This window comes from Jaculus jaculus, chromosome 8 (genome assembly GCF_020740685.1).
Source record: "Jaculus jaculus isolate mJacJac1 chromosome 8, mJacJac1.mat.Y.cur, whole genome shotgun sequence".
NCBI lineage: Eukaryota > Metazoa > Chordata > Mammalia > Rodentia > Dipodidae > Jaculus > Jaculus jaculus.
The window spans coordinates 112,581,741-112,605,607 of NC_059109.1; the positions used below are offsets into that span (position 1 = coordinate 112,581,741).

General features: G+C 46.7%; 1 protein-coding gene across 1 annotated transcript; it reads right to left on the minus strand.

Moving 5' to 3' along the window:
- Nucleotides 1-1,194: 1,194 nt before the first annotated feature.
- On the minus strand, nucleotides 1,195-23,458 carry Pxmp4 (peroxisomal membrane protein 4). The gene is made up of 4 exons (XM_004668094.2): nucleotides 23,278-23,458; nucleotides 8,114-8,176; nucleotides 2,900-3,098; nucleotides 1,195-2,087 (listed from the first exon to the last, which is right to left on the minus strand). The coding sequence occupies exons 1-4, from the start codon at nucleotides 23,388-23,390 to the stop codon at nucleotides 1,824-1,826; spliced, it is 639 nt and encodes a 212-aa protein (XP_004668151.1). The 5' UTR covers nucleotides 23,391-23,458; the 3' UTR covers nucleotides 1,195-1,823.
- Nucleotides 23,459-23,867: the final 409 nt, after the last annotated feature.

A 23,867-nucleotide genomic window follows, 5' to 3' on the forward strand; every position in this document is an offset into this window, starting at 1 on the left:
TCTGAGACATAAAAGGATGGGAGGGGTTAGCAAATGAACAGACGTCATCCTTCTAGCTTTCTAGACCAAGGGTCACAAATTGTCAGCCTATGGGTCGGTTTTCTGTAGAGTTGTTTGAGTAACAACTTCTCCTGGCACACCCCTGTGTGCGTAGCACCCGGAGTATTTCCATTTATGCCACCACAAGCTCCTGGCCACATCTGAGCTGGTTTCAAATGCCAGATCCTGTAACTGGCTAATGTTTACACAGCATGGCTCAAGTGTCTAAATTGAAGTAAGGCACTAAAAAAAAAAAAACAGCACACGGGATATGAATCCAGAAAGACCTGGGTTCAAATTCCGCTGTGGCTGTCACAGTAGTCATATTACCCTGGGCAAATTACCTTCTCTCCCTGACTCTGTTTCCACATCTATAAAAATGTGAATCCACATACATCCTTGCAAGATGAATGTACGGTTTAGTGAGGGGCAAGCGGGAACTTGCTAAACTGAAGTGACCAGTCGTGGCAGCAGCTGTAGTTAGTTGTAAGGGTCCAATGTGGACACGAGGTATTACTGTTCTCATCTGATGAGAATGTGAGGCTCTGAGAGGTGGAGAGCCTTCCCCCAAGTTGCCAGCATGGAATGGGCACTCAAAGCCCTGTCTCTGGCTCTAGACTTGCATGGTCCACTAGACTCTTCTGTGGGGACAGAAGTGTTCAGTGCCCGTGTTGCCCGACATACTAACCACTGGCCCCGAATGGCTACAGTCTGGAAGTGTGGCTACTCCAACTGAGCTGTGCTAAAGCACAAAGCATTGAAGACTTGTATGGGGGAGTACAATATGGCATTAATTTTTCTTTCTGAGGTGGGGTCTCACTCTAGCCCAGGCTGACTTGGAATGCAGTCTGTAGCCCCAGGGTGGCCTCCAACTCACAGTGGTCCTCCTACCTCTGCCTCCAGAGTGCTGGGATCAAAGGCGTGCACAACTACACCCAGCATGTCATTAATTTTTTATGTTAATCATACATTGAAATGACAACATTTTAGAAATATCGGGTTAAGTATATAATTAAGATTAATCTTATTTTGTTTTTATTTTTTTGAGACACAGTCTTGCTGTGTAGCTCAGGCAAGCCTGAAACTCATAATCCTCCTGCCTCAGCCTCCTTTGCACTTTTTAAAAATGTGGCTACTACAGTTGGTTTGTTTTTGTTTTGTTTTTGTTTTTGTTTTTTTCTAGTGCTGGGGACAGAATCCAGAACCTCACACAGGGTTGCACCACTGAGATACACCCCTGGCCCTTGAAAAAGTCTAATGGGAGTTATGGTCTATGTGGTGTTTCTATTGGATGGGTGGGCTCTAGATGTTCTCCAATAGAACACCTGGGAAAGTTCTTAGTATTTTTTTTTTTTTTCAAAGAATTTGAAACCTACTGCCCACCAGCAAAGAGCCCTCTTTTACATAGCACAGGAGAAGATTAACATACTGGCCAGGAAAAGACCCTCCTGTAAAGGTCCTTCTCTGAGCTGCATGGTCTCCAGGCCACAGAGGGCTGCGGCTTGCCCTGGCCTTACAGAAGTCAGTAGCAGAGCTGGGAGGAAGGCCCGGACTCTTCAGCCAGATCCAGCCGCTGGTGTTCCAGTCAGAAGTAGCTAGCAGGTGCGAAAATCAGTGCTCCTAATCCGGCCAGTGGCTTCCTGCGGTCACACAGGTTGGAGTGCGGCCCGTGACTTTGAGAAGGCAGAATCCTTAGGGAGGGTTTCCTGATGGAGCCAAACCTTGAGCTGCAGCTGGACACTGAACTGGAAGTTGTTAGGGTGAAGGGACACCTCAGGACCGTGTTACTTGGAGGGACGGCTCTTGTTGTAGATGAGGAAGTCTGAGATGTCGTGCCACACGTTGCTGTCCTCATAGAGGTAGGTCATGGAGGACCGCAGTGAGGGCTGCAATGTGGTCCGATGATACTCAAAGAGCCACAGCCCAATGCCCCAGACCATTGCGGTGTGCAAAGGGAATGGGTCCCACCTGAGCTCAGGGATGTAGCCCTTCTCCACACCCAGGCGGCACAGGGCAAACAGGACACGTGACGTCAGGTACATGTTGATCTGCAGGGAGGGAACAATGGGGGTGACTGGCATGACCCCTGGGAACCTTTCTCCTGCTTACATTCATCCCCTGGAGTGTCAAGTGTGCACAGACTTTTGTTTTCAAAAGTTGGTGTGGCCAGGTGTGGTGGCGCATGCCTTTAATCCCAGCACTCGGGAGGCAGAGGTAGGTGAACTGCCGTGAGTTGGAGGCCACCCTGAGACTACATACATAGTGAGTTCCAGGTCAGCCTGGGCTAGAGTGAGACCGTACCTCAAAAAAACAAAACAAATAAATAAGTAAATAAAAGAAGCTGGTGTGTAAGCAGGACGTGGTGGCACACACCTTTAATCCCAGCACTTAGGAAGCCCAAGGTAGGAGGATCACTGGTGTTGAGGCCAGCCTGAGAGTACAGGTTAGCCTGGGAGCCTTCCTCTGCCTCTGCCTCCCGAGGGCTGGGATTAAAGCTGTGGACCACCACACCCGGCTAAAGGCACTTAAAAAAAAAAAATCTTTGCCCCACCTATCTGTAATCTCAGCATTTGGAAGACAGAGCAGGAAGATCAGGAGTTCAAGGTCAGCCTGGACTAAATGAGAGCCTGTCTCAAAACATGCACACACAAAATCTTTGCCCCAAAGAGCAGAGTGGTAGAGACACACTGAGGAGAGGCCTCACGGGATTGGTTTACATGCAAGGAAACTGAAGGGAGGCGTGGACTACTCTCAGACCTCCGAGGTGGAAGACAGCTGGCTCATCTTCCTCAGCACCCACCTCTAACTTTATGCCCAAGCCACTTCCCGCGCCCCAGGCCCCTTTCAGGAAGACCTTTACCTGGCTATTGATGTTATTGTTTTCTCGAAACACCAGGAGGCCTCCAATGAAGGCAGCCAGAAAAGAGTGTATCTGGTAGGTCTTGCCTTGCGCGTGGGACTGTAGCGCACAGAGACTCTTGTAGGTGAACACAAAGCAGGCCAGATTCCGGGAGTGGGTATACGTGGCCCGCACAATGGCCCGCAGCTTCTCTTGCAGGCTGTACAAACAAGGGGAGTCCCAGGAACACAGGCTCATTTACCCACAGGCCGTGAAGAACTGAACTAGGCAAGGAGTTCAAGGCCTAGAATTTATTCATCCCAAGGCCTCCATGGAGAGTGTTCCATGTCCTTAGGGCTGCCTCCCTCTCCCCAGACTTGGGCCTTCTTAGCTCAATGTCACCTTCTCAGAGAGGCATTCCGACTCCCCACAGGAAAGATGAGCACCCACCTGTGTTTCTTCTTTACAGGTGCTGTGAACCCACCTGACATTTCTGTACTTCTTAAATTACATTTATTTTTATTTGTTTATTTGAGGGGGGTACAGATAGAGAATAGGCGTGCCACTGCAAATGATCTCCAGACTTATTCATCATCTTGTAGATCTGGCTTACATGGATCCTGGGAATTAAACCTTGGTCCTTTGGCATTGCAGGCAAATGCCTTAACCGCTAAGCCATCTCATCTCTCCAGCCCATCTGTGCTTCTTTAAAAAAAAAAAACACAAAAAAACAACTCTTTAAGCAAGGCATGGTGGTGTACACCTTTAAGCCCAGCACTTGGGAGGCAGAGGTAGGAGGATTGCTGTGAGTTTGAGGCCACTCTGAGACTTCACAGTGAATTCCAGAACAGCCTGGGTTAGAGCGAGACTCTACCCCAGAAAAACAAAAAACAACAGCAGCAACAACAAAAATCTTTTATTTGAGAGAGAAAGAGACAATTGGGTGCCAGGGCTTCAGCCACTGAAATCAAACTCTAGATGCGCTTGCACCACCTAGTGGACATGTGCGACCTTGTGCTTGCCTCTCCTTTGTACATCAGGCTTATGTGGGATCTGCAGAGTGGAACATGGGTCCTTAGGCTTCGCAGGCAAGCACTTAACCGCTAAGCCACCTCTCCAGCTCCTGTCTGTGCTTCTTTATGTAGCCCTATCCCTGCTGCACTCCGGCAGAAGCTCCTGAAGTTGTGTCTAGATCCTAAGGGCACCAAGCAGTGCCCAGCACACAACAAGTTGTCAGTAAATTGGGAGAAGATGGGCATGAGAACAAGCAAGTGCCTACTATGTGCTGGGTCAGGGATAAAATGCTGAGAAACAGCAGTTCTGCTTGATGCTTTCATGGGGCTTATGAGAGGGAAATGTAATCACCAAGATGAGGATCAGACATTGACTTGGACAAGAGATGGTCATAGGATCTGAAAGATGAGGCAGAATCAATACAGCCAATAGAAGAGCATGTTGTGTCCAGGCAGAGGATGCAGCATATGGAAAGACCCTAAGGTCAGACAGTGCGGAATAAAGAAACAGAGAGAGGTTAGTGTGGCCCACGAGTAGAGAATGCATGAGGAGAAGGATGTGAGGAATGGGAAGAGGTTGTAGGACCACCTTGAGTTTTGTCTTTTTTCTTCAAAGAGAAAGCTACTTGAAGTATCTTTTTATTTCCTCCAGGTTTTCAAGGTAGGGCTTCACTCTAGCCCTGGCTGACCTGAATTCACTATGTAAACTCTGTCCTCGAACTCATGTGGATCCTTCTACCTTGGTCTCCTAAATGCTAAGATTAAAGGTGAGTGCCACCATGCCAGGCTCTGATGTAGCTTTTAAGACTCAAAGAAAGAGGGACTGGCAGCTGGGCGTGGTGGCACACGCCTTTAATCCCAGAGCTGGGGAGGCAGAGGAAGGAGGATCACCTGAGGTCAAGACCACCCTGAGACTACATAGTGAATTCCAGGTCAGCCTGGACTAGAGTGAGACCCTACCTCGAAAAACGAATAAAAAAGGGGGGCACTGGAGAGATGGCTTAGCAGTTAAAGCGCTTGCCTGTGAAGCCTAAGAACCCTGGTGTGAGGCTCAATTCCCCAAGACCCACGTCAGCCAGATGCACAAGGGATGTATGTGTCTGGAGTTCGTTTGCAGTGGCTGGAAGCCTTGGCGCACCCATTCTTTCTCTCCCTCTCTGCCTCTTTCTCTGTCTGTAGCTCTCAAATAAATAAATAAAATTTTTTAAAAAATTGAAAAAAAAAGAGGGACTGGGAAGATGGCTTTCAAAGTCTGATGGCCTGGGTTCAATTCCCCAGTACCCACAAAAAGCCAGGCACACAAACAAGATGGCATCTTTGTCTGGAGTTCCTCTGCCATGGCAGGAAGCCCTGGTGTGTCCAGTCTCTCAATTTCAAATCTCTCAAATAAATAACAATATTGTTTAAAAAATAATCACTAGAGGGCAGCAGAGAGACAAGCAGCATGCACCTCTCAATGCAGAGACCAGGTGTGTCCACGAACAACACCTCTCAGGAAAGGCACACTCAAACATCCTGCAAGCCTGACAAAATCCCATCACAGCAGCAGGCTACTTGGGCCGGGTGGAAGTCTGCCAGGTGAGTGGGAACAGCCAGCAGCAGCTGCTTCTTGGGTCATGAGAACATGCGCCTCAGGAAAGCTGTGTTCACAATGAGAAATTGGATTTAGGGATGGAGAGATGGTTTAGCAGTTATGGCATTTGCTTGCAAAGCCAAAGGATCCCAGTTCTATTCTCCAGGACCCGCATAAGCCAGATGCACAAAGGGGCGCATGTGTCTGGAGTTCGTTTGTAGTGGCTGAAGGTCCTGCCATGCCCATTCTCTCCCTCTCTCTGCCTCTTTCTCTCAAAATAATAAATAAATAAAATAGATTTTAAAAAGAAAGCTGGATTTCAGCCTGTAATCCAACACCTTTCATCACAGAACTCAGGAGGCAGAGGTAGGAGGATCACTGTGAGGAGTTTGAGGCCACTCTGAGACTACATAGTGAGTTCCAGGTCAGCCTGAGCTACAGTGAGACCCTACCTCAAAAAAAAAAAAAAAAAAGCAGCACTCGGGAGGCAGAGGTAGGAGGATCGCCGTGAGTTCAAGGCCACCCTGAGACTACAGAGTTTATTCCAGGTCAGCCTGGACCAGAGTGAGACCCTACCTCGAAAAACCAAAAAAAAAAAAAAAAAAAAAAAAAAAGAATTCAGGAGTCTGAGGCAGGATTGAGAGTTATAGTCCAGGACAGGCTACAGAGAAAGAATTTGTTTTTTAAAAAAAGAGAGAGAGAGAGCTGGAGAGATGGCTTAGCAGTTAAACACTTGCCTGCGAAGCCTAAGGACCTGGTTTGAGACGCAATTATGCAGGACCCAAGTAAGCCAGATGCACAAGGGGGCGCATGTGTCTGGAGTTCCTTTGCAGTGGCTGGAAGCCCTGATGCACCCATTCTCATTCTATCTATCTGCCTCTTTCTCTTTGTGACTGTCAGTGTCAAATAAATAAATAAATAAATTTAAAAGAAAAAAAGAGTGGGCGTGGTGGCACACACCTTTAATCCCAGCACTCAGGAGGCACATGTGGGAGGATCACCATGAGTTCAAGGCCGCCCTGAGACTACATAGTGAATTCCAGGTCAGCTTAGACTAAAGTGAGACCCCCACCTTGAAAAACCAAAATAAATTAATTAATTAAAATTAAATAAAATAAAAAGTAACAAGGCAGGTGTGGTGGTGCATGCCTTTTATCCCAGCATTCGGGAGGCAGAGGTAGGAGGATCGCTTTGAGTTTGAGGCCACCCTGAGTACATAGTGAATTCCAGGTCAGCCTCCTGGGCCAGAGTGAGACCCTACCTTGAAAAATCAAAAAAAAAAAAAAAAAAGAAAGAAAGAAAGAAAGAAAAATACAAAAAGAGGGTGCTGGAGAGGTGGCTCGGAGGTTAAGGTGCTTGCCTGCAAAGCCTGACAACCCTGGTTTGATTCCTCAGTACCCACGGAAAGCCAGATGCACTAAGTGGTACAAGCATCTGGAGTTCACTAGTACTCCCTGGTACACCCGTTCTCTTTCTCTCTCCTTGCAAATAAATAAATAAAATATTTATTAAAAAAATACAAAAACTGGGCGTGGTGACACAAGCTTTTAATCCCAGCACTCGGGAGGCAGAGGTAGGAGGATCACCATGAGTTCTGAGGCCACCCTGAGACTACATAGTGAATTCCAGGTCAGCCTGGACTAGAGTCAGACCCTACCTCGAGAAACAAAAAAATAAGCTGGGCGTGGTGGCGCAGGTCTTTAATCCCAGCACTGGGGAGGCAGAGGTAGGAGGATCACCATGAGTTCGAGGCCACCCTGAGACTACATAGTGAATTCCAGGTCAGCCTGGGTAGGACAAAACCCTACCTTAAAAAGAAAAAAAGAATAAAATAAACAAAAACAAAAAAAATACAAAAAGAGGGGCTGGAGAGATGGCTGAGAGGTTAAGGCACTTGCCTATAAAGCCTAAGGATCCCGGTTCGATTCTCCAGGTCCCATGTAAACCAGATGCACATGGTGGCACATGTGTCTGGAGTTCAGTTATGGTGGCTAGAGGCCCTGACATGCCCATTCTCTCTCTCTCCCCCCCTCTCTCTGTGTCCAATATGTAAATAAATAAATAAATTAATTAATTAATAAAAATAATCTTAAAAACAAAAAGAAAATCTTGCAAATTGAACTTCGCCCAGGCGACTCCAGGCGTGGTAGTGTGCCTACATCCACAAGCAGTGGAGCACAAGATGTCTTCTGTGAAAGGCTTTGAGGGAAGCATTATGGGAGATCAGAGGAAGGCCAAGACAGAGACAGCTTCCCAGAGGATGTCACCCACACAGGACTGGGCAGGTTGCCAGAGGGAAATAAAGGTGGGCAGGGAGAGGTCAGGACGTTCCTGAAAGGGAGTGTACCCGAGCAAGTGGGCGGGTGTGAAAGCTCACTTAGCGCGTGCGTGGAACAGTGGCCAGTCCTGTGTGCCCAGGAAACTGACTCCAGGGTGGACGCTGTGGGGACTTGGCTGAGGCTGAGTTGTAGAACACCTTGAAAGCCAGGAGCCACGGGCATTTTAAAGTAAGGATATAGGATCAGAGTTGGACTTTAGGGGACAGGGCAAGGGGACAGGTTAGACCTAGCTGGTAAGTTACTACAACCACCCTGGCCCAAGGGCTGATCACATTCTATCCCAGTTGGACATTGTCCATAGAAGGTTTACCTGCCACTCCTGAAGAGAAAGGTCATGACCAGTGCGTGAGGGGCCCGGATTTTCACTCCATAACTGCAGGAACAGAAGAAGACAGTTACTGTGGCATCACTGTAGCAGTTTCTTCCTGGGCTCTCCCAGTGACACCTGGCCATTTCATGTATCCAAGACTCTGTAGTTGACACTGGCCTTGAAATCCTGATATTCCTGTCTCTACCTTGTAAATGCTGGGTTTATGGGTATATAGCCCAGGCCCAGCTTAATTTATTATTACCATTGCTGTTATTTTTTATTTTTGTGTGTAGGGTGCTAGGCAATTGCTGTGCCACTAAGATATTAGACCTGCTCAGAATAATCTTTTTTGGTTTTATTTTGCAGTGCTAGAGATGAAATCTAGGGTTTTAGACATACTAGGCAGTTGGTCTATATCTCCAAACTTCTCAGAGGGTAAGAGTACTTGCTGAGCAAACATGAGGGCCTTGGAGGTCCTGAACGGCCTGAGCTTGATCCCCAGCACCCACATAAAAATCTAGGTGTGACCACACATGCCTGTAACCCCAGTCCTGTGATGAGATGGAAACAGGAGAATCGTGGGGCTCACTGGTCAGCCAACTAGACCAAAAACGGTAGCTCCAGGCTCAGTGAGAGACCGAGTCTCAAGAAGAGGATGTGACAGACTGATGGAAGAGGAGATCCAACATCCTTCTCTAGCCTCACACGTGCATATGTGGGGTGCATCTGCACACACACGTGCCAATTCCCTCCCTTGTTCATAAAGAAATGATAAAATATACTTGGAAAAATAAATAAATAAATATATAAATCTGAAGCCAGCTGTGGTGGTCCACATCTTTAATCCCAGCACTGGAGAGGGGGAAGGGAGTGGAGATAGGAGCACTGCTGTGAGTTCAAGGGCACCCTAAGACTACATAGTGAGTTCCAGGCCAGCCTGGGCTACCTCAAAAAAGGGGGAAGCTGGGCTGGAGAGATGGCTTAGCGGTTAAGCGCTTGCCTGTGAAACCTAAGGACCCCAGTTCGAGGCTCGGTTCCCCATGTCCCACGTTAGCCAGATGCACAAGGGGGCGCACGCGTCTGGAGTTCGTTTGCAGTGGCTGGTAGCCCTGGCGCGCCCATTCTCTCTCTCTTCCTCTATCTGTCTTTCTCTCTGTGTCTGTCGCTCTCAAATAAATAAATAATTAATTTAAAAAAGGGGGGGGGAGCTGGAGAGATGGCCCAGTGGCTAAGGCGCTTGCCTGCAAAGCCTAACAATCCGAGTTTGATTTCCTAGTTCCCCATAAATGCACTCTGAGTTTATTTGCAGTAGCTGGAAGCCCTGGAGCGCCCATTCTCTCTGTTTCTCATCTCTCCTACTTCCCATGTAAAACCAGATACACAAGGTGGTACTTGGGTCTGGAGTTTGTTAGCAGTAGCTAGAGACCCTAGAGTGCCCATTCTATCTGCCTTTCTCTCTCTCAAATAAGTAAATATTTTTTTTAAAAAATTATAGGGCTGAAGAGATGGCTTAGCAGTTAAGGCGCTTGCTTATGAAGCCTCTGGGTCCAGGTTCAACTCCCCAGAACCCATGTAAGCCAGATGCACATGCATCTGAAATTTGTTTGCAGTGGCTAGAGGCCCTAATGTGCGCATTCTCTCTCCCTCCCTCTTTCTCACCACGCCCAGCTAAAAATATTTTTATAAAAAGAAAAAATATATATATTAATCTTATATCAGTCCATCTTAAATCCTCCAACATCTATAAGATGTGGTGTGCCACATGCCTGTAATTCCGACATGTGGGAGGTTGTGGTGGAAGGACTGTGAGCTTAAGGCCAGCCTGGGTACACAGAGATGCCCTGTCCTGAAACAAAGAGGCATAGAATCCCAAAGCCTCTATCTTCCCACTTCTCAGAGGATAAGCTCTAAGCTGCCTGCCGCAGCCCTGAAGAGGACATAGGACTTGGCCCTTGCTTACTCCTCTACCTCACCCTGGCCGTCTGATTTGGCTCCAGCCACAGTGGTCTCCCTACAGTTCCAGACCCAGCAGCTTCTCTGCCTCCAAGCCCTCATCCGGGCTGCTCTTTCCAGCTGAGGACTGTGGTGCTCCACACTCCTCACCTAGTCACTTGTCCCCAGCCCTCCAGGCTCAGCTGGGCCCTCCTGCAAAGGTTTCTGTCTAGGCTAGGTTTTAGGCAACAGTCTTCCTGCCTCAGATCCCGAGGCTTCTCCGCGGCTCTTTACTCTCACACTTAATGACCTAATGATCTAGCCTAATAATTCTCTCCATCTGCTGTGAGGACAGGTCTGCAGTCCTCAAGTGCCCTGCATACTTGACATATATATAGTACATGCTCACTAAATGATGGCTGACTGATTCCAGTGTAGCCCTTAATTACTCATAGGGGAAACTAATTTCTAGAAGGCTCTATGTTCACAGCTTGATCTATCTTAAAGTTAACCTATTGTCTAAAACAGCCAAGTAATATTTTCCTACCTTCTCCTTGTATTTTTTATTTTGTTTTTTTTAGTTTTTTGAGGTAAGGTCTCACTCTAACTCAGGCTGACCTAGAATACACAATGATGTCTCAGGGTGGCCTTGAACTCACAGTGATCCTCCTACCTCTGCCTCCCGAGTGCTAGGATTTAAGGTGTGTGTCACCATGCCCTGAAATTTTGGTGTTTTTGAGGTAGGGTCTCACTCTGGTCCAGGCGAACCTGGAATTTACTATGTAGTCCTGGGCTGGCCTCAAACTCACAGTGATCCTCCTACTTCTGCCTCCCAAGTGCTGGGATTAAAGGTGTGCACCACCAAGTTCAGCTCTTTTTCTTCTTGCTTTAAATGCTCATTGTTCCAACTATCATACACAGGAGGATCTCAAGTTTATAAAAATAAATAAGTTTTAAAAACTGAGCTGGACTTTCTTTCAATGCCTGCCCACTGAGGTTCAACTCCCCAGAACCCACATAAAGCCAAATGCAAAAGAAAAAAAAAAAAAAAACTGAGCTGGGACAGGCATGGAGGTGCATGCTTTTAATCCCAACACTCAGGAGGCAGAAGTAGAAGGATCACTGTGAGTTCAAGGCCACCAAGACTACACAGTGAATTCCAGGTTAGCCTTGGCTAGAACAAGACCCTACCTTGGGGGAAAAAAAAAATGTTTTGGGGCTGGAGAGATGGCTTAGCGGTTAAGGCGTCTGCCTGCAAAGCCAAAGGACTTCAGTTTGATTCCCCAGGACCCATGTAAGCCAGATGCACAAGGGGGCGCATGAGTCTAGAGATCGTTTACAGTGGCTGGAGGCCCTGGTACACCCATTCTCTCTCTCTCTCAAATAAAATAAACAAAAAATAAAATTTTAAAATAATTTTTAAAAAAGTTTTAAAAATCTGGGACCAGGCATGGTGGCACATGTTTTTAGTCCCAGCCCTCAGGAGGCTGAGATAGGAGGACTACTGTGAGTTTGAGGCCAGTCTGGGGCTAAACAGTGAGTTTCAGCTGGGCATGGTGGCACATGACTTTAATCCCAGTACTCGGGAGGCAGAGATATGAGGATCGCAGCGAGTTCAAGGCCACCCTGAAACCCCATAGCGAATTCCAGGTCAGCCTGAGCTAGAGGGAGACCCTACCTTGAAAAACAAAACAACAACAACAACAAACAAACAAACAAAAAACCAAAAAGAATGAGTTTCTGGTCAGTCTGGGTTAGAGAACCTTCCTTGAAAAAAACAACCAAAATAATTAAAAAATGTTGGGACTAGAGAGATGACTGAGTGGTTAAGGCACTTGCATGCAAAGCCTAGTGACCTGGGTTCAATTCCCCAGTAACCATGTAAAACCAAATGCACAAAGTGATGCATGCATGCATCATTTGCAGTGTCTAGAGACCCTGGCACACACATTCTCTCTCTTTCTGTCTCTGTTTGCAATTAAATAAATAAATATTAAAAATCTGGTTAATAATACAGCTCAGTTCGTAGAGTGTTTCCCTAGCATACAGTAAGCTCTGGGTTTGATCCCCAGCGCCCCACAAATTGGGCATGGTGGCACTCACTTGTAATTATAGCACTTTGGAGGAAGAGGCAGAGAGAGTATCAGGAGATCAAGGATATCCTTGCCTATATAGGGATTTTAATGTCAGCCTGAGATATATGAGACCCTGTCTCAGAAAACCAAAATAGGACTTGGAGAGATGGCTTAGTGGTTAAGGTGCTTGCCTGCAAAGCCTAAGGACTCAAGTTCAACTTTCCTGGTCCCACGTAAGCCAGACGCATAAAATGATGTAAGCACGCACATATGCATGAGGGTAGGGGGCACACATCGAGTTCGACTGCAGTGGCTGGAGGCCTTGGCGTACCAATTCTCTCTCTCTTTCTCTCTCACACATTAAAAAAAAAAAGGACAGTCTGTTGGGCTTGCCTCAAAATATATATATACATAAATAAAACAAACTGACTAAACCACTCAGAAGGCAGAGATAGGAGGATTGCTGTGAGTCTGAGACTAGCCTGAACTACAGTGAGTTCCAGGTCAGCCTGAGCTAGAGTGAGACCCTACCTCAAAAGAATGAATCAATCAATTAATAAAATAAAGTGACTAAAATTTTTTTAGCCAGGCATGGTGGCACATGCTTTTAATCCTAACACTTGAGCAAGCAGAGGTAGGAGGATCGCTGTGAGTTCAAGTCTACCCTGGGACTAGATAGTAAATTTCAGGTCAGCCTGGCCTAGAGTGAAACCTTACCTTGAAAAACCAAAAAACAATTTTTTAAAATTTTGAATTTGAGGCTAGCCTGGTCTATGTAGTTAATTTCAGGCCATAGTGCAACTCTTTCAAAACAAAAGGGATGTAACTCCTGAAAAAAATCCTTAACTCTTCCTTCCTTCCTTTCCTCTCTCCCTTTCTCTCTCTGTCTTTGAGACAGGGTCTCACATAGCCCAGTCGGGCCATGAACTCACCATACAGTTAAGGATAACTTTGAACTCCTGATTCTCCTATGTGCCTCCCTGAATGTTGGGATTATAGGTGCATGTCATCATTCCTGCCTTCTTAAAAATTTATTTATTTGCAAGCAGAGACAGATAGAAGAGAGACAGAGAAATAGAGAGAATGGGTGTGCCAGGGCCTCCAGAGCTGTATGCATGCACCACTGTGCATCTGGCTTTACATAGGTACTAGGGAATCCCATTCGAGTTGTTAGGCTTCACAGGTAAACACCTCAGCCACTGAGCCATCTCTCCAGTCCCCTGGCTTTTAGGTGTATATGTGTGTGTGGTTTTTCAAAATAGGGTCTCGCTCTAGGTCAGGATGATCTGGAATTCACTATGTAGTCTCAGGGTGGCCTCGAACTCATGGCAATCCTCCTACCTCTGCCTCCCAAGTGCTGGGATTAAAGGCATGAGCCACCACGCCAGACATAAATTTTTTTTTTAAAGTATGTGCCCTATACCCGGCTTGGCCTCTTATTTTATTTTTAAATTTTATTTTATTTGAGAGAGAGAGGCATAGAGAAAAGAGAGAATTGGCATGCCAGACTCCAACCACTGCAAACAAACTCCAGACACATACGCCACCTTGTGCATCTGGCCTACATGGGTCCTGGGTAATCAAACCTAGGTCCTTTGGCTTTTCAGGCAAGTGCCTTAACTGCTAAGCCATCTCTCCAGGACCCTTGGCTTCTTTTTTTTTTTTTTTTTAATCAGATAGCCTTACCTTCATTTCTACAGCTGCCCAACCCTGGTCTTACCAGGCCTGAAAACACCTGGCAGCTTCCAAAGACCTCCACTGGTGCAATCCCTTAACAGGGGACTTCCATGAAACAATAGAAGACTAGGCTCAAACTCATATCCATCTACATGGGACTAGTGAGTGAATAAATAATGGCTACACCATGTAGAGAGAGCTGTAAAAGAATGATGCAGGGCTTGGGGAAGTACCCCGGTGATAAAATGTTTGCCTAGTATGGCTAGCTGGGAGACACACACACACACACACACACACACACACACACACACACACACACACTAAAGACAGCTTTATGAGTTTACTGTTTTCATTTTTACATAGGAAGAAACAGACGAGAAGATATGGCCATTCAATTTTCAGAATGAAGGCACTGGGATTAGCGCCCAAGAGGTCTGCCTTGGCTGAGAAGACTCACTGAGGTGGGCATGGGAGAGCTGGAGTGGGCAATGTCCACTGGCACGAGGGCTGATGGTCTGTGGGATTTATTAGAGTACAGCATACAAGAGTGTGTGCAGCACAGCAAAAATAGTGTAAAGTGATGTTCTTCTGGAAGTCTAAAACGCTTCAAAGAATGTTAAAGGCGCGGGAGAGAACAGAAGAGTTTGTCTGCATATGTCTGCAACATGTCAGAGGGAAGGCAGGCGTAGAAGACTGGTCACAGGGACTGTCTCCACTGAGGGGGCTGGTGACAGAGGACATGTTAGCACAACTGTTTTCATTTCTTATTTCAGAGCGGGATGGCATCCAGCCCTGAGCTCATAGCTGTCCTGTCATTGAGCTACGTCCTTGTGGTAGTTTGAATGTGTGTCCCCACCCAGAGACTCAGGCATTTTATTAAAGTTTGTAACTGCAGGAGGTGTCACTGGGGGTGGACCTGAACTCCAGTCCAAAGGTATGCAGAGGGGTGTGAGCTCTGGGCCCTGCTTGCTGCAGTTCCCTAATGCTGCTTTAAAAAAAAAAAAAACCACATATATTTTAAATTATATATATGTATATTTTTTGGTTTTTCAAGGTAGGGTTTCACTCTAGTCCAGGCTGACCTGGAATTTGTTATGTAGTCTCAGGGTGGCCTTGAACTCACAACGATCCTCTTACCTCTGCCTCCCGAGAGCTGGGATTAAAGGTGTGCACCACCATGCCTGGCAATATTTTATTTTTTAATTTTTATTTATTTGTTTGAGAGACAGAGAGAGAGAGAGAGAAAGAAAACGGTGGGAGAGGGTTGAGAATGGGCATGCCAGGGCCTCCGGTCACTGCAAAGGAACTCCAGATGTATGCGCCACCTTGTGCATCTGGCTTACATGGGTCCTGGGGAATCAAACCGGGGTTCTTTGGCTTTGCAGGCAAGCCCCTTAACTGCTAAGCCAAATCTCCAGCGCTGCTTTTGGTTTTGGCTGGCTCACGGGTTGTTTCTCTCTGCTTGGGAGTTCCACCACTAATGGAACTTCCCCTGGATCTGGAAGGTAGCGTATCCCTTCCTCCCATAAACTGTGTCTGGTTTGGACATTCATCCCAGCAGCATGGAGCTGACTGCAATAACCCCTAACTTAACACTTAACTTTTTATTTTATTTTTTATGAGAGAGAGAGAGAATGCCAAGGCCTCTAGCCACTGCAACAGAACTCGAGACATGTGTGCTGCCTTACGAGCATGCGTCACCTTGTGTGTCTGGACTACGTGCGTTCTGGGAAGTCATACCTGGGTCCTTTGGCTTTGCAGGCAAGTGCCTTAACCACTAAGCCATCTCCAGCCCAAACATCTAACTATGTCCTTTGTGAATGTGTTACCTAATTTACTTATTTATTTATTTATGTTTTTGTTTTTTTCGAGGTAGGGTTTCACTGTATCCCAGGCTGACCTGGAGTTCACTATGTATTCTCAGCCTCAAACTCACAGCGATCTTCCCACCTCTGCCTCCCGAGTGCTGGGATTAAAGGCATGTGCCACCATACCTGGCATGTTACTTAATTTATAAAAAATGAAATTAAAGAAATATAAAACGTTAACAGGTAAAAAGTCATGTTATGCCCTGCCTAGCAAGAAGCCCCAAAGCCCCATCTCATCCCCTGTACCCTGTCTTCTCCCAGCACCTCCAAACCCATGCCTCCTTCTCTTACACAGTGAAGCCTTTAGCCTTGTCTGACTATTCAGGGATATACAGTTCTTCCTTTTATCCCAGATACAAGAAAGCAGTGACCCCAACTTCCTACATCTGCCAAGCCCTTTCCTAAAGTCCTCAAACTGACATGAAATTTGTTACACCAGGGTCTATCCCTCCTCGGCTGTACCAAAGTGGGGCTAAGCCTGGCGTGGTGGCACACACCTTTAATACCAGCACTTGGGAGGCAGAGGTAGGAGGACTTCTGTGAGTTCAAGGCCACCCTGAGACTACAGAGTGAGTTCCAAGTCAGCCTGGACTAGAGTGAGACCCTACCTCGAAAAAACAGCAACAAAAAGCAAAAAGCAAAGTGTAGCTAAGATGATCTGGCCAGATCTAGCAGGTAACTAACTCTTCTGTTCACAAGATTTCTCCTAAAAACACAAAATAAAACAAAACCGGGGCGGGGGGTGAATTACAGGATAGAATGACAGAAAAAGCACGACATTCTGGAGACTCTGACTTGCAGGAAGTAGCTGTAGAGGACATCTGTGCGACAACAGGAACATTCTGCAGTCTGACCACTGGCTGGGCAATGGTCAGCATGGTAGAATTACTATTCATGCATTAAGTGCAGCCTCTATACTTTAGCCACAGAGCAAATGTTCTTAGTGTTAGAGAGCCAGGCCTAGTGGCTCACTCAGGAGGCTGAAGCAAGAGGACTGAGAGTTTGGGAATAATCTGGGCTATGTAAGAAGACCTTGTCTCAAAAAGAAAAAAAGAAATATAGAAGATGGGGAGCTGGGGAGATGGCTCAGAGGTTGCCCTGCTTGCAAACTCTGCCAGCTCAGGTTCAATTCCCCAGTGCCCATGTCAGCCCAGACACAAAGAGTGGTACATGTGACGTGTGCCTGGCGTTCATTTGTAGCAGCAGCAACCCTGGCACAGACAGAAATAAATACTTTTAGGGGGGTCTTTTGAGGTAGAGTCTTGCTCTAGCCCAGGCTGACCTGGAATTCACTATATATTCTCAGGCTGGCCTCCAACTCACAGTGATCCTCTTACCACTGCCTCCCAAGTGCTGGAATTAAAGGCAATGTGCTACCATGCCTGGAAATCAATGCTTTTTTTTTTTTTTTAAGGAAGGCTCTAATTTCTATTTAAAATTATAAGGGGAAGTCATATTTTGTTTTTTTTCAAGGTAGGATCTCAGTCTAGCCCAGGCTGACCTGGAACTCACTCTATAGTCCTAGACTGGCCTTGAACTCACAGGGATCCTGCTACCTCTGCCTCTCAGAGGGACTACAGAGTGAGTTCCAGGTCAGTTTGGGCAAGACTGAGACTCTACCTAGAAAAAACACACTGAAACATTTAGGCTGATGGGTGTGGTGGCATACGCTTTTAATCCTAGCACTCAGGAGGCAGAGGCAGGAAGACTGCCATGAGTTTGAGACCAGCTAGAACTACGGACTGAGATCCAGGTCAGCCTGGTCTAGACTGGGACCCTATATTGAAGAAAAAAAAAAAAAAAAACTTTAAAAAAAGTATAAAAAAGTATATAGAGCTGGGCATGGTGGCGTATGCCTTTGATCCCAGCACTTGGGAGGCGGAGGTAGGAGAATTGTCCTGAGTTCAAGGTCACCCTGAGAATACAAAGTGAATAAAAAGTCAGCCTAGACTAGAGAGAAACCCTACCTCGAAAAACAAAAACAAACAAACAACAGCAAAAAAAAAAAAAAAAACAAACCCTCAATCCTGATTCCCCAGGACCTACATAAGCCAGATGCACAAGGTGGCACTAAGTCTGGAGTTCATTTGTAGTAGCTCGAGGGCCCTGGTGTGCCATTCTCTATCTCTCACATACATAAAAAAAATTAAAAATAAAAATGTATGGGGCCGGGCATACGCTTTTTGTTGCAGTCAGGTTCGCTCTGCTGGCAAAAATCACCCATCCAAGAAAAGCTTTTGGGAAAAAAGGATTTATTTTTCCTTACAGACTCGAGGGGAAGCTCCATGATGGCAGGGAAAACGATGGCATAAGCAGAGGGTGGACATCACCCCCTGATCAACATAAGGTGGACAACAGCAACAGGAGAGTGTGCCAAACACTGGCATGGGGAAACTGGCTATAACACCCATAAGCCCACCCCCAACAATACACTGTCTCCATTAGCGGGGAACCCAGCATTCAGAATGCTTAAATTTATGGGGGACACCTTAATCACACGGCCACACTTTTAATCCTAACACTGGGGAGGCAGAGGTAAAAGGATCACTGTGACTTTGAGGCCAGTCTGAGACAACATAGTGAATTCCAGGTCAGCCTGGATTAGAGTGAGACCCTACCTTGGAAAAAATAAAAAGTAAAACTTATGATTATTATTTTTTTTTTTATGGTTTTTCGAGGTAGGGTCTCACCATAGCTCAGGCTGACCTGGAATCTACTATGTAATCTCAGGGTGGCCTCGAACTCACGGTGATCCTCCAATCTCTGCCTCCCAAGTGCTGGCATTAAAAGCGTGCGTGGCTCAAAACTTATGAGTTCTTTAGGGAGGTTTTAATTTTTACAAAGTTCAAACATGTCAGTCATGCCAGTTGGCTTCACTAAATGCATGACTTTCTTCACAAACAGCACATTCTTTTCAAGCCATCCCCAAGCTAGTCTCCCTGGAAAATCCCAACTTGGCCTTCAGAATGTTACCATCACCTCCCCGAAAAAGCTACCTGGTAGTATATGGCTTTTTTTTTTTCCATGTAGGTTCTCACACTGGTCCAGGCTGACCTGGAATTAACTATGTAGTCTCAGTGATCCTCCTACCTCTGCCTCCTAAGTGCTGGAATTAAAGGCATGCGCCACCACGCCTGGCCTATATGGTATTTTAAAAAATATATATTTTATTTACTTGCAAGGAGAGAAAGAATGGGTACACCAGGACCTCCAGCCACTACAAACAAAGTCTAGATACATGGGTCAATTTGTGCATCTGGTTTTACATGGGTACTGGGGTATTGAACCCAAGCCATCAGGCTTTGCAAGTATGTGCCTTTTTTTTGAGCAATTTCTCCAGCACCCCCCCCATTGTGTGTCTCATTTGTTGTTTTTTAATATTTTATTTATTTAATTATTTGAGAGAGAGAGAAAGAATGGGTGTGTTAGGGTCTCTAGCCACCTCAAATGAACTTCAGATGCATGTGTCACCTTGTGCATCTGGCTTACGTGGGTACTGGGGAATCCAACCTGGGTCCTTAGGCTTCACAGGCAAGCGCCTTAACTGCTAAGCCATCTCTCCCGCCCTCGTTTGTTGATTTTAATATTTTTATTTATGTATTTGCAAGGAGAGAGAGAGAATGGATGCGGCAGGGTCTCAAGCCACTGCAAACAAACCCCAAATGCATGTGCTGCTTTCTGCATCTGGGTACTGGGGACTTGAACCAGAGTCGTTAGACTTTTCTTGCAAGTACTTTAATGGCTGAGCCATCTCTCTAGCCCTGTTTGTTTTACTTTGAGATAAGGTCTCACTATGCCGCCCAGGCTGGCCTCAAACTCACAATCCTCCTAAGTCACCCTCCCAAGTGCTGGGGTTACAGATGTGCGCCACCACACTCATTCCTGCCACAATAGTTTATCAGATGCCCATCAAGGTCTGAGCCACTAACCAGTACAGAGACCACTACCTTAGAGTACTCCTGTTTTCACCGTACAGAGGAGGAAACTGAGGCCAAAAGAGATGAAGAGGCATTCAATTTACGATGAAAACATTGGGATTAGAACTCAAGGACCTGACCTCAGAATGCTTCTATTCTGGCTGTGGGAAAGACCACTGAGGAAGGTACAGGGAGAGCTGGAGTGGAAATCGGTGTACAAAGCCATATTAGGCAATGCCTGCCGGCACTGGGTTCACTCCTGCTTTGCCCTGAAAGTACCTGGCAAAGGGATTACTGGTATCATTTCAGGGTACTGTTCATCCTGGTGAAAACAAAGAGACTAGAGCTGGATGTGGTGACGTACATCTTTAATCCCAGCACTTTGGCAGCAGAGGTAGTTCAAGGCCACCCTGAGACTACAGAGTAAATTCCAGGTCAGCCTGGGCTAGAGTGAGGCCTTAACTTGGAAAAATAAAAAAGAAAAAAGAAAGAAAAGAAAGCCAAGTGTGGTGGCGCACACCTTTAATCCCAGCACTTGGGAGGCAGAGGTAGGAGGATCTCCATGAGTTCGAGGCCACCCTGAGACTACCTAGTGAATTCCAGGTCAGCCTGGGCCAGAGTGAGACCCTACCTCAAAAAACCAACCAAACAAACAAACAAAAACAAAAACAAACAAACAAACAAAAAGAGTGGCTGATATAATCTGGCCAGATCTAGCAGGGGTCAGTTTCTACCTGTGTGCCCAAGAAAAATAACAGCAGCCTGGCAATGGGGTTGGTATCCGTGGGTTTGAATCCTGGCACCATCCTGAAAAATGGTGTGACCATGAGCAACAGGTAGTCCTCTTTGTGCCACAATCTTCTCATCTGGAAAGCAGGGATAAACTCCACTCCTAGCTTGTACATATTCATTCAATAAAAACTGGAGAGCCTATTATTATATAGTAGGTAAAATTTCCTGTTCTGGCTGGGTGCAGTGGCACAGTAATCAGGAGGCTGAGATAGGAGGATCACTGTGAATTTGAAGCTAGTCTGGTCTACAGAGTGAGTTCCAGGTTAGCTCGGGCTAGAGTAAGACCCTGCCTCAAAAAAATTCCTAGGGCTGGAGAAATGGCTTAGTGGTTAAGGCGTCTGCCTGCAAAGCCAAAGGATCCCCATTCGATTCTCCAGGACCCACGTCAGCCAGATACACAAGAGGGCACATGCATCTGGAGTTTGCAGTGGCTGGCATGCCCATTCTCTCCCTCCCGCTCTCAAATAAATAAATAAAATGTATTTAAAATGATGACATCAAAATAAGAGAGACTGATTGAGGGGGGAGGGGATATGATGGAAAGTGGAGTTTGAAAGGGGAAAGCAGGGGGAGGGAGAGAATTACCATGGAATATTGTTTACAATCATGGAAGTTGTTAATTAAAAAAAATTAAAAAGCCGGGCGTGGTGGCACATGCCTTTAATCCCAGCACTGGGGAGGCAGAGGTAGGAGGATCGCCATGAGTTCGAGACCACCCTGAGACTACCTAGTGAATTCCAGGTCAGCCTGAGCTAGAGTGAAACCCTACCTCAGAAAAATAACAAAAAAAAAACACAAAATAAATATATATGTATTTTAAAAATTCCTAGACAGGCATGGTGGTGCACACCTTTAATCCCAGCCCTTGGTAGGCAGAGTAGGAAGATTGCCATGAGTTTGAGGTCACCTTAAGATCACATAGTTAATATAGGTCAGTCTGGACCAGAGTGAGACCCTACCTCAAAAAAAAGAAAAAAAAGTCCATCACAGAAGTTGCTAATAAAAAAATAATTTAAAGAATCCTATCCTCTCCCAGGTTCAAATCCCCAGGACCCACGTAAGCTAGCTGCACAAGGTGGCGCATGCATCTCAAGTTTGTTTACAGAGGCTGGAGGCCCTGGCATGTCCATTCTCTCTATCTCAAGTAAATAAGTTTTATATATATATATATATATATATATATATATATATAAAACTTGAAGAAAAAAAAAAGAATCCTATCCTCATGAAGCACTCCTTCCTTCCTTTCTTTGAGAAAGTGTCTCACACTGTAACCCAGCCTAACCTAGAACTCATTATGTAGACCGAGTTAGCCTCAAACTCACAGTAATCCTCCAGCCTCAGCCTCCCAAGTGATGGGCTCTGACTGATGAAGCACACTTTCTAGTGGGAGAGATGGACTATAAAAGCAAGATTGGGGGCTTGGAAAATGGCTTAGTGGTTAAGGCATTTGGCTACAAAGCCTAAGGACCCCAGTTCCATTCCCCAGGACCCATATAAGCCAAGATGCACAAAGGGGCACATGGGTCTGGAGTTCATTTGCAGTGGCTAGAAGCCCTGGCGTGTCCATTCTCTCTTCTTCTCTATCTGCCTCTTTCCCTCTCTCTCTCTCAAAACAAACAAACAAACAAAGAAAAAACAAGATTGGCCAGGCACAATGGTACACACCTTTAGTACAAACACTTGGGAGGCAGAGGTAGAAGGATTGCTGTGATTCGAGATCAACTGAGACTACATAGTGAATTCTAGGTCAGCCCAAACTAGAGCAAGACCCTACCTTGTACAAAAGTAAACAAGATTATTTAGTGTCCAGTAGAAAGATTACAACAGAGGTAAAGTAAAAGTAAAGAAAGGAGTAGATAATTGGGAGATGGCCTCAATGAGAAGGTGATACTTAGGCAGAGATCTGAAAAAGGTAAGGGACTGACCCACACAGACATCGTGTGCATATAACAAGAGTCATCAGTGTACACACACACGCTCATCAAGTGTGCTCAGCTTTTCATACACATTGACTCAATGCTCTGACAGCATGCTAACAGTACCATTATGAGACCTATTTTATAGAAAATGAGGCTTAGAGCAGCTAAATGACTTGTTCAAGATCACATAGGTAGGGTCATGCCAGGGTTTACATCTTGGCAGGACACATGCCCACCATCGTGCCAGCAGGACGGTATCTCCAGGGGGACACAGACTTTTGCTTTGTTCTCGCTCACTCCCTGTCAATTCTGGAAAAATCGACCCTGAGTAATTGTTGGCCAACTCCTGGCACCAGCCAAGCAAAATGATCCTAAGACCCACCCATCCCCTCCTACCGGTATGAAGAAGTGAGGTCAACGTGCCCAGCAAGTCCTCCTAGTTCCCCACCACCACTTCTTACATTCATTGTCACAACGCAGCAGTTCACAGTGACAATTAGGACTCAGAGCTGGAGTCAACGCTGAGAAGCAGGACGTGAGTTCTCTGGCACCTTACTGGGGTGTGTGTTGGGGTGTGTGTGTGTATTGCCTGCGAGAGGAAAGAGTCCAATATCGTTTGGGCAGACAGGACCACCACAGCCACACAGGCCGAGGGGCACACAGCCAGCCAAGTGGAGTACATCGGACTGTAAGAAGACACAGGTGTTGGCATCGGAGGCAGTCAACCCTACAAGAGTGCAGGGATGTCGAGCACCGAGGCCCTTCCAGCAGGACAGTGGGAGCCCCAGCTCAGAACTGACAAGACGCTACGAACCCCCAAATCCAGCTCCCACTGCACAGACAAGGAGACACCGAGACCTAGACACACCAAGGCCGCTCAAGGGCAACTAGGTGCGGTGGCTTTAAACCCGCGCCTCGGAACCCCAGGTAGTAAGTAGGCCCGTGCCCGCTGCCCCGGCCGGACCCCGCGGCCCCACTCACACGACCCCGTTCCGGAAGCCCTTGATAACGGCCAGAGCAGCATGGTAGCGGCGCTGTTGCAGCAGGGTGTTGACAACCTGGAGCAGAGCCTGCAGCTGCGTCGGGGCGGCCATAGCACCGGAGGCACACTCTCAGCTGGCCCAGCTGGAAACGCACTGACAGCGCCGGGGTTCCTGCTACACTACCCAGTGCACCCGCGGAGCACCGCCCTCTCGAGATGCCCATAGGCTGGCCCTGCCGTCACTCATACGACGAGAGCCAATCACAGAGCGCAGTTGTCCGCACAGGGAAAGGAACGTTCTCACTCTTCGGAATGAGCTGTCTGATTGGGAGACTTGGTAACCAATCATAGTGACTCGGCCGCGGGGGGGGGGGAGGGGAGGACGTGTTGCGGGATTTGTCCAATCAGAAGGCACTTTCCTTAGCGACGCCGTCCGTGTGGCTGTGAGTTTAGGATTGCAGGCCAGCAATTTGGGGTGGGTGGCTTTTAGGTGGTGACCTTTGGCCTCATTTTTAAAAGTACATTACACGTCTCACTGTAGTCGCTATCAGAACCAACCACGAGGATCGTGAGCACAAACCTCCGTGGC

Bases quoted from the DNA above. Each gene is read 5' to 3' on its own strand.
- Pxmp4 (XM_004668094.2), bottom strand. From the start codon at position 23,390: ATGGCCGCCCCGACGCAGCTGCAGGCTCTGCTCCAGGTTGTCAACACC. The intron at 8,177-23,277 runs GTGAGTGGGGCC...CTGTTCCTGCAG, and splicing joins GGCTTCCGGAACGGGGTCGT to TTATGGAGTGAAAATCCGGG. The intron at 3,099-8,113 runs GTAAACCTTCTA...TTGTTTGTACAG, and splicing joins TTTCTCTTCAGGAGTGGCAG to CCTGCAAGAGAAGCTGCGGG.